Source organism: Ruditapes philippinarum, unplaced genomic scaffold, assembly GCF_026571515.1.
Source record: "Ruditapes philippinarum isolate M1 unplaced genomic scaffold, ASM2657151v2 ctg332_1_1_1_1, whole genome shotgun sequence".
Taxonomy (NCBI): domain Eukaryota; kingdom Metazoa; phylum Mollusca; class Bivalvia; order Venerida; family Veneridae; genus Ruditapes; species Ruditapes philippinarum.
This window is the reverse complement of record NW_026860802.1, coordinates 208,215-219,337: the sequence shown is the minus strand read 5'-3', so window position 1 is coordinate 219,337 and position 11,123 is coordinate 208,215. Positions and strand designations below refer to the sequence as shown.

Sequence of the window (11,123 nt, the reverse complement as noted above, 5' to 3'; positions counted from 1 at the left end):
TTCGGCGTTTGCTTAAACCGTAGTTTCTCTATAAATTTTTAGAATATTTTCGACACCAATATTTCATGTTTTGATATATTATGATATTTGACATAAGCAGACCATGAAATATGTAATGGGTGTCTCAAGTCGATTATTTCTTATTTTGAACAGTATTATTTTATTTACATAATATAACGATTTTATTGTTATGTTAATATTGATGTATCTTATACTGTGTTCAAAGATTAGATTTGTGTCTAATTGCAACGGAAATGAGGTATTTAGAAAAAATATGTGTTTCAAAAAGAGGACATTCCTACTGAAAAGATGTTAAAAAAAAAAGAAAAACAACAACATTTTTGTGACCTTTGGTTTGAGCGTATATTAATCCTTTATCAAACCGTTGAAGAAGATCATGTCGACTATGTGTGAAGGTCAGATCTAACCAGTATAACTGGAATGTAACGAGCTTGAAACATAAAATCAGCCGGGCCCTGACAAAACCAACATAATGGGTTTGCGACCAGCATGGATCCAGACCAGCCTGCTCATCCGCGCAGTCTGATCAGGATCCATGCTGTTCGCTTACCAACTCTATTACCTATTACAAGTAGAGAAACTGATAGCAACAGCATGGATCCTGATCAGACTGCACGGATGCGCAGGCTGTACTGGATCCATGCTGGTCACAAACCCATTATGTTGGTTTTGTCGTGACACGGCTCAAATATCAATAAACAGCTACATTCTGTTCAATCCTTTAATTTGCAAAATGTGAATGTAGCTTTTATGCTTACAAATACAATATAAGAACAGTCAATATGATATATGACTATTTATTGATTGATCATTAGATGTATTAACTAAATAATATAATATCTAATCTGTGCATCTAATTGTTTACAAAAGTCTTATTAAAATGAATAAATAACGTGGGACCGAATACAGATCCCTGAGTTGAGAAGAAAATTAAGGGGTATAGAGAAAATAATTTTCTTCGTCGTAAACTATTTTCAACGAATGTGAATTTGCTTTTACCACCTTGGTATGAATCATTCAAAGGGTTGCAAGGATTTGCCAAAGGCCGTCTTGGATTCCTATAAAATGTACAAGTAAGAACTGCATTTAAGCGACATTTCATTGATCATATTAAACCTTTCCCAATGTTGCCAAGAAACAAGACACATTAATTATTAAATCGCGCAAGGCCACGAGTTCAATGGTAAAAACCCTTGTCCCCAAAATGTGTATACCTTATTTTAAGGCTATCGCACATATTTAGATTATATATCAAAATCTATATTTTCTTTCGTGTACAATATAACGTTTATTTCATATGTTCATGTCACTGTTATTGAACGAGTCACATAGATTTAGGTCTTTGGCGAAATTTGCTTTTACTTGATAAAACAAACACATATAAAGAACACATAGATTTAGGTCTTTGGCGAAATTTGCTTTTACTTGATAAAACAAACACATATAAAGAACACATAGATTCAGGTCTTTGGCGAAATTTGCTTTTACTTGATAAAACAAACACATATAAAGAAAATAAATCATATTATTGAAATAATGGAGAAAAAGATATTCACATGAACAAATTGAACAAAAGAGTAATTATCCTGCATTCATTTAGTAAGTTAAATAAACAATAGAAAACGCAAAATCGACTTATAAGTTCTATAGTGGCATACTTTGGTCACCAGATAACCATATAACTAACTAGTTAATTAAGAGGTTAAGTAGTTACGTTATATGGTTATCATAACGGGAAATAAATGCATGTTAGTGCCTACAACTGCCATCATTTTATTATTTTACCAGCTTCATGTAAAGTGGTTAACTAGTTAGGTAACTAGTTGACTACATAATTAACTAGTTAGTTAAGTGATTAACTAGTTACGTAACTAGTTAATCACTTACCACTTATCCAAAATTTCGCTAAATGGTAACTGGTTAACTAGTTACATACTAGTCAGCTGGTAAAATGATAAAAGGATGACAATTGTAGGTACTAACATGATCTTTTATTTATTGAAAAATTAACAAGTTACGTAACTAGTTAACCACATAAATAACTAGTTAATTAAGAGGTTAACTAGTTACGTAACTAGTTAAGCTCTTAATTTTTAGTTAGTTATGTGGTTATCTTGTGGCAGAAATATGCCACCATAAAGTTCATCTCGCTCGAGTATCTGTATCTTTGTAAAAGATTTCTTATTATTATATATTTTGTATCTTTGTGTTACAGTTTTGAAGTAAGGGCTTATCCAATATACCCCCTCTAGACTCTAATAAAAACCAGCATGTTTTCTGTAAAAGGAAGTCTTGTTACCAGTATATGATCTGTACACTCTCTCACAGCTTTCACTTAAAATTCTCTCACTAATTAATAGCGTTGTTATTTTTTGCAAGCCAGTGATTGCGTGTTCGAATCACAGGCGGGTTGGCATTTTCCAAATTGAATTCGCACTTTTGTTTAACAAAATATAGCACTTTAATACAACATTTAACTTTGGCTCAGTAGTAAAGTGTTGTGTCAGTATGCAACTTAGCCGATGACTTTGAAATCAATGGTAGAGAAATTGAAAAGAATAACATTCTGTTTCATAGTTAAATGTGCGTTCAAACAGTTGAAACGCGATCGGTGATCAAATGCCGACATATGGCATCAAATCACAACAGTAAACGACACAAAAAGCATTGTAATATCACTTAATGTGTTGCAACGTTTATGGATTTTGCTGTATCAGATGTTAAAACTTGTCTTTTTTGCTGCTTTACTTGAAAACTAGATATTTTAAAGATGTACTCTTTTTAAAAATGTAAACCACACAACTCAGATTTAAAAACAGCTATATGTTTGAGCATGGCTGGTATATTTACGAACGTTTTGGATACATTTTGATTGTATATTTAACTAGTAACACAATCTGAATATAAGGAGATAATTTTCAGTCGTATTTAGACACACACACGCGCACGCACGTACGCTCGCACACACACACACACACACACAAACAAACAAACAGACACGCATGCACATACGCACACACGCAAACCACACGCACGCACACACACACCTGCCTCTACTGCCATTAACGGACACAAAAATTGAAATAATAAAGCGAAATAGTTTGTTGAACTTTGACTAATTTTTGATAAAAGATTTTTCAATGAGCAGAACTCATACATCTATATTTGTATACATAATTATATTATTGTTTTAAACCAAATATACATTTTTTTCTCAGGTCAAAGGAAGAAAAAGGTTGTACTTGATTTAAAAGTTGGTTATATGTAAGTTAAACAATGAATATTAAATCAATGCTATTAAGCCAACCGCACTGCGTTGCAATCGAACCCATGCGTTGTAATTATTTTATGTCATTTATTTAAGAAAAATGCGACAAAATGAAAAAGGATATAGATTGCTTATTCGTAAATTTGTCTTTTCTACCTGGCCATTTTCCCCCCGTGACCTAGTTTTATTTTTTTTCAATGTTCTCTTAAACGATTTCTTGTATCTGTTTCAGGACTGTCATTTATGTACATATGCTAAAATGTGTCGACCATTGATAAAGAGCCCATCAACGTCACAGGTAAGTTATATTTCGTATTATTTCACCTTTTACCTTTTCACCTTTTCTTCTTCATTTTTTCTTTTCAGCTTATAAACACAAATGTACAAATGTAATTAAGTTAATTCATGATCAAGTTAAGACCGTGGTATAGTATAAAATCGAGTGTGACTAATTTTAAAAATTAGCATAAAATGATCAGGTATAAATATGCATGTAAACACACGTAAGTTGTATATTCTTTATGCTGTACATTTGTACATAGGCACGGTTTAAAAATTGGGTAAAATAATTGTACGTAATTTAGTTGTTCTGTTTGTAAAAATGCCTTTAAATTAAAAACGTTTGTGTTTTATAAAATGGAATATTTCAGTTAGATTAAGCAAGTTAAGAAAGAGTGACGCTATCGTCTCTATATTGTCATTAATCATATTTTGTATAAGTCGAACACGAGTCATAATGGGTCAGTTATTACACTTTGCATTTTTATAGCAATACAGAAGAATAAAAGTGGATAAGTAAAACTGGGTAACGTAGTGGTTAGAGAGTTCAGATTATGAGGAGAAAGTTTAGATTTTTTTCCGAGTTCAAATCTGCAATTGTGCAATATTATTTTGTGTTTGTATGGTTTTTACTTTCAAAAAACATTTTCATATTCTCTTATAAACCTGTGATTTATAATTTTGTACAATTTACAGTTAAACTTAAAACGGTTAAATAGCAAAAATGAATGTATTTGATTTTAACAGTCATTGAACAGATTGAATAGTATTGTCAATTTAATGCTATTTATAACTGTGATTTTTTTAACAATTTCGGCTCAATTGTATATTTATCTATTCAAATTTCTTCCAATCCTCACTCTAACTTAACCGGTCGGAAGCGAATGTTTGTAAAAACAAAATGTTCTCAAATACCGGTAGTATTGTATGAACTATGAACTAAATTCACAAGCAACTTAAATCCAGATCTTTGAAGAAAAAAATATATATATATTTAAAAGAAAAGAAAAAATGCCTTGTCCAGGAATCGAATCAGGGTCTTTACACTGAGAAAGCCACCACTCAACCACTACGCTATTATGCTGAACGGTTAAAAATGAGTAAGTATTTTGGTGATTAATTATTTAGGCGATAAATAATATGCTTTTGTATAAGAATTATCGACACACCTATTTGTCAATATTGATGTAAACAGATAATGAAAAGAAAAGCGAATTCGAGCTGTACATGTGTGACTTATATCTATTTCAACCATTTGCACGTGATGGCAAAATATTTTTTATCTAGCCTACACGCTGTGATCGACTATCCGCCGTGAATTTTATATTTTATAAATAAAAACCTATTGACAAAACGTGTTTATATATCCACTGTTCTATAAATATTTTTTTTATAAAATTCACGGCGGATAGTCGGTCACGGCATGTAGTAGAACTTTATATCAAGCGGCTTCAGGGATTCAACTTAAAATAAAGCACAGTTCCGCACTTTTTCTTAAAGATGTGTGACTTTCTTCAGAAAGATCATTAAAACTAAACAATGTCCCGTATATTTACAGAAAAGTGATAAAATGTATTTAAACTTCACTGTTTCACATGTACCCTCGTGTCAGTAAAATATATGACTGGTGGATATAGTATTGTCCGACCATTTCGTACGCATGCATTATCCGGTGATTGAACATATTATTTCACTACTTGAATGCCCCTGCTGATTTGCTTTTCATGTAAAGGGTAAATCCAAAATTTTAAACCAGGTTCTATTATTTTTGGCTGTTTGCTGCGGTTCTTTTTTGCATGAATTCATATGTAAGTTTATGTAGGTTTTGCAAAGAATTAACTTTATGCTAGGAAAAAAAAGTGTACATATGCTATTCATGAAGACACCGATTATTTATTCATTTTAGCAGAATTTGCCATAATGTCGAAAAGGAAGGTTGTCATAGATTGTGACCCCGGAAATGATGACGCAATGGCTATTTTCATGGCGCTAAGTGACCCAGAAATTGATGTTAAAGCAATCACGTGCGTTGAAGGAAACACTCGAGTACGTCAGACAGGATTGAATGCACTGCGTGCTCTAGAGGCTGCCAATAGGCTAGATGTAAATTTTTAAAATATTACGTTTTCTCTTAAATTAATTAAATAATATGTTTTTTTTCTTTCGTTTCTTTTGTCTTTTAATATTCCCGGAAAAAAGTCAGGGTATATTATTATGTACCTCGTCGTCCGTCTGTCTGTTAAAAGTTTTGTAAATAAAAGGAAATTGAAACTTCTTGGCAAGATTGTTAACTATGACAAGAGCAGTTATGGCCTACCTCAGGTACAGGTCAAGGTCACAGTCATAATAAGAATTTAGTTTCTTAGCAGTTTCATGTATCTAAATCCTGTACTGTATCGTTTGAAAAGAAATTAAAATTATTTAACATAAATCTTACTTACAATGAGACGATATGAAGAACTTAAGTTTTGGCGTTCATCACGGGGTAACTTTGTTTATATAGACATTTATAGAAAAAAAACACATTTGAGCCTCGTCATGACAAAACCAACAACATGGGTTTGCGACCAGCATGGATCCAGACCAGCCTGCGCATCCGCGCAGTCTGATCAGGATCCATGCTGTTCGCTATCAGTTTCTCTACTTGTTATTGGGTTTGTAAGCGAACAGCATGGATCCTGATCAGACTGCGCGGATGTGCAGGCTGGTCTGGATCCATGCTGGTCTCAAACCCATTATGTTGGTTTTGTCATGACGCGGCTCATTTAAATCTTGGGCGAGACTAAAATGTCTAGAGCATAGATAGTCATGCAGCATTGACTTGTGGACATCTACAAAACTGATATTTGTCAAGCCCCTTGTGTCAATGTGGCCCTGCCCTGGGTGACGTAGGTAATGTCATATTTTGTGAAGCAACAATGACAAGAGCTGCTCTAGTGTTTTCCAATTTCAAATATAAATTAAGCACCTATTTGAGATGGTTGTGATTATTTTGTAATTATCACTAAACGGGCGGATATATTTTTCTTTTCTGTCCATAAAGGTGCATGTTTAAATATCGTATGACTTATCTTCAAGCACGACATACAATTTTGACTTCAGATTCCGGTATATACCGGTTGTGACGCACCATTATTAGGTGAGCTAAAAGGAAGATCAGCGTATCACGGTTCTGACGGGTTCGGTGATGTCCCGGATCCAAATGCACCGGACGAAAGCAAGCTTCAATCTGAACATGGTGTTTTGGCTTTAATCCGACTCTCAAAAGCTTATAAAGGCTAGTCTTGTTATATATGTTTCTTGATTTCCTATTCTTTTGATATATTTATGATAATGTCCATTGAATGTATACATACATTGTAAAGTTTTAAAGCATAAGTCGAACACGATAACGTTTACATTAATCAGTCCTACCATTGTGATATAATGGGTTGTGCAACTTATTCAATTATTATATTTTGCACTTAGATTGCAATATAGAAGAATAAAAGTGGATATGGACATGTAAATCCGAGTAGGGTAGTGGTTAGATAGCTCAGATTATGATGGGTTCTTGTTATGAAAATGTTTTTTTTTTCTGAGTTCAAATCTGCAGTTATGCACATTCTTTTAGTATGGCTTTACTCTCACAACATTTTATGCCCCCACAATGTGGGAGCATATAGCGTTGCACTTGTCCGTCCGTCCGTCAGTCCGTCCGTACGTCCCGAAATCTTGTGAACGCAACTCCTCTTAAACCGGATGGCAGATTTTGCTTAAACTTACAGGGATGAACAACCTTAATGTGTAGATGGTAGTAAAGGAAGGAATTTTTGCGGCGACCAAATTTAACAGAATTATGGCCCTTTGTTGATTTTTTCACTTGATACTACACATGTATGTAGAAATTTTGTGAACGCAACTCCTCTTAAACCGGATGGCAGATTTTGCTTAAACTTACAGGGATGAACAACCTTAATGTGTAGATGGTAGTAAAGGTAGGAATTTTTGCGGCGACCAAATTTAACAGAATTATGGCCCTTTGTTGATTTTTTCACTAGATACTATGTAGAAATTTTGTGAACACAACTCCTCTTAAACCGGATGGCAGATTTTGCTTAAACTTACAGGGATGAACAACCTTAATGTGTAGATGGTAGTAAAGGAAGGAATTTTTGCTGCGACCAAATTTAACAGAATTATGGCCCTTTGTTGATTTTTAGTTTTCAACTTGTGGCACATGTAGTCCAAAAAATATTTGACCTAGAGTCATAAGATTGACAGAACAGTGGCGTGTGGGGGGGGGGGGCATCCGTGTCCTATGGACACATTTCTAGTTTTATACTGTGTCACATACGTAACTTTTCATTTCCTTTATAAACCCGTAATTTATTTAATGTTTTGCACCATTTAAAGTACATGTAACTATGTTATCAAAACAGGCACAACGCTTGTTTTTTTTTATGAAAAAATAAGCATGTCATTTTACTTTAGGAGATCTACACTTGGTTGCAATCGGACCGCTTACAAATGGCAATAAGAATGGATCCAGAGTTTGGTTCTAGTCTGAAATCGTGTGACATCATGGGCGGAAATTATCTAGGTATGGTATTTAATCATTTATTCTGACTTCTACAATTTCGGAAGAAATGTTTGTAAAAAAGATACATTTCATGACATAAATAGAAATTATTCAGTCCTATATGTCTAGCTTCAATTTTTAGTACCATTATCAGTTTTAGGGATATTAAGATGAAGTTTAGAAGTTGGTCAGCCAACAGTACAGAGTCTGATCAAACTAAAATAGTGTCAAAACAAAATGAGCCCTGTCATGACAAAACCAACGTAATGCGTTTGCGACCAGCATGGATGAAGACCAGCCTGCGCATCAGCGCAGCCTGATCAGGATCCATGCTGTTCGGTATCAGTTTCTCTACTTGTTATAGGGTTTGTAAGCGAACAGCATGGATCCTGATCAGACTGCGCAGATGCGCAGGCTGGTCTGGATCCATGCTGGTCGCAAACCCATTATGTTGGTTTTGTCGTGACACAGCTCATATAGTCTTATTATAGTATATAGCCCAAAGGCCTTATTGGTTGGATATGACTATTAAGTGGAAGGAAAAGCATTGTGTTTATGAACAGAGTCACATTTTTCACTCAGTTAATCTATTTTATATCTTAAATCTTAATTATTTTCATAAAAAATCATATGTTGTGCCTGTTTTGCTATCATAATTATATGTCCGCTTGCGTATTTTTATCATACCAACGTTAGAGTTATCTGTCCTTCAATTCAAACCATGGCGCTTTTGCCATGTAATATTCATTCGCGTTGGGTTTTCGAGTTTATTCAAATTGAAATAAAATTAATTTATATTAGTGTTTGAAATTATTTTTTGTCAAAAAGGATTGTAGTATTTCAAATGAATCGTAACACATTTACTTTGGTATATCGGCAAACTGTAATTAATCTTGTAAATCGACTGTTTATAAAAATAATTTAAAACAATCTAAGCCGGTACGCATTTATAATACTACAATAATTTACATACGAAAAAAATATAATCAAACGAAAAGTTATTTATTTCAAAGCTTTACAACATTTAAAGAGAACTATTTTGTGTCGCCAATGTTAAAAAATAGTGAACTCTTTGCCATAAAGATTAGCTAACTATACATGTAATAATGTCAGCTAACTATACATGTAATAATGTCAGCTTACTATACATGTAACAATTAGATTTATCTGATGGTAGATATTCGGTCCAGCCACCAGTATTATTTTCTTGTCAGAATGAAATGAGCCGCGTCACGACAAAACCAACATAATGCGTTTGCGACCAGCATGGATCCAGACCAGCCTGCGCATCCGCGCAGTCTGATCAGGATACATGCTGTTTGCTGTCAGTTTCTCTACTTGTTATTTGGGTTGTAAGCGAACAGCATGGATCCTGATCAGACTGCGCGGATGGATCCATGCTGGTCGCAAACGCACTATGTTGGTTTTGTCGTGACACGGCTCATTTATTTTCTTAGGAAAGGGTAACATCAGCGTTGGAGCAGAGTTCAACTTTTACTTTGACCCGGAAGCTGCCTATGTTGTTTTAAATCAGTTAAAATGTCCAATTACGATAATGCCATGGGAAACGTGTATGCAACATATTATATCTTATGTAAGACATTGTTTTTATTTTTATTTTGTAAATGTTTTGCTAATAATGCTGTATGGATAACCTGTATAAATTAAGTAAGATATAGATCTATCCAATCTATCCAATCTTCAATAGATTTCTTGTAAAATGGAGACTCACTTTGCTGATGCACATGTTTGGTTCATGTGAAAATAATTTGATTTAAACATAATTTGATTTAAAAATGATTTTATTGCCATAACACACATGTAAAGACAGTTACAATACAATGACATAACATATTTGTTACAAGGGTTGACCCACAAGTTCACTCAACAGGTCTTCCCTGATGCAATATATTACAATAGAATATTTTACAAGAATGACTATCAGTTAGGCAGAAGTAACAAAACTCACACATATATAAAACATTTGGCTTTTAAAAAATGATTTTAGTGATTATGTTTAAAAAGGAATATCAAGTTAAACATTTGTAAGCGATTAAAATTAGATGTAATGAAAATGATTATCAGTCATTTAGATAGTGACTCCTTGGATGATTTTTGCACGATTTCTTAAAGGGAGGCAAGAACGACATTTTCATGTCATGTCTTTTTTTTGCAGCTTTTCAAAATGGCAAAAAGTGAGCATTTATTTTAGTCTACTTTATTTTAGGAGACACACGAGCATATGAGAAGCTCTTCGTCAAAGAAAGCTGAACTAATGAGGAAAGTTGACAAAATAAGTGTCGATTTCGATAAAGCTCGAGCTACAGCGGGATTTATTCCTGCTGACGAAGCCTTAATGGCTTGTGTGCTTCGAAATGACGTCATCAAAAATAGTGTTCACGTATACGCAACAGTAGAAACCAAAGGTCAATACACGTATGGTCAGATGGTTGTAGACTGGAGAGGGAAACTACAGAAAGGTGCAAACGTTACCATAGTAACAGAATTAGACCAATCGTTATATGAACATTTAATGGCTGCTGGGCTTGCTTAGTGTGTGTTTTTACATATGTAAATGTTTGATGTAATATTTGATTTCATGCACTGAAATTAAAAGAACTAGATCTACATGTATGTTATCTGAAGGATCTATTAAACTTTAAATGAACATGTTTTATAACAGTTCTGATATATGATCAATGTTCTGGACTAACTTTAACATTATGTTGCTTGTTAAAATATCGATTACTTATGACGAGTAATTTATTACAATATACTACTACTGATTAAAAGATACAGTTTACACAGACATTGTATGAAAAAAAATAAAAATGAAAACGGATGCTTTTACAATAAACTATTACTTCATAACAAACTGTGCATTGATAATTTATCTTGTTGTATATATTAAACTGAGTATGAAAAGTTTGAGTACAGATTTTAGTCAGTGTTTTGACATGATTATTTCTTTTAGATTAAACGAAACTTCCTCAA

The 11,123-nt window shown here is 33.5% G+C and overlaps 1 protein-coding gene across 1 annotated transcript; it reads left to right on the top strand.

Annotated features, from left to right (window-relative positions):
• Window positions 1-4,529: 4,529 nt before the first annotated feature.
• LOC132713435 (nucleoside hydrolase-like) lies at window positions 4,530-10,993 on the top strand. Its single transcript, XM_060696037.1, is given in 7 exon segments — window positions 4,530-4,668; window positions 5,475-5,671; window positions 6,671-6,845; window positions 8,042-8,078; window positions 8,080-8,150; window positions 9,587-9,723; window positions 10,357-10,993. Coding segments are annotated over 7 exon segments (948 nt in total). The 5' UTR covers window positions 4,530-4,664; the 3' UTR covers window positions 10,684-10,993.
• The last annotated feature ends 130 nt before the right edge of the window (window positions 10,994-11,123 follow it).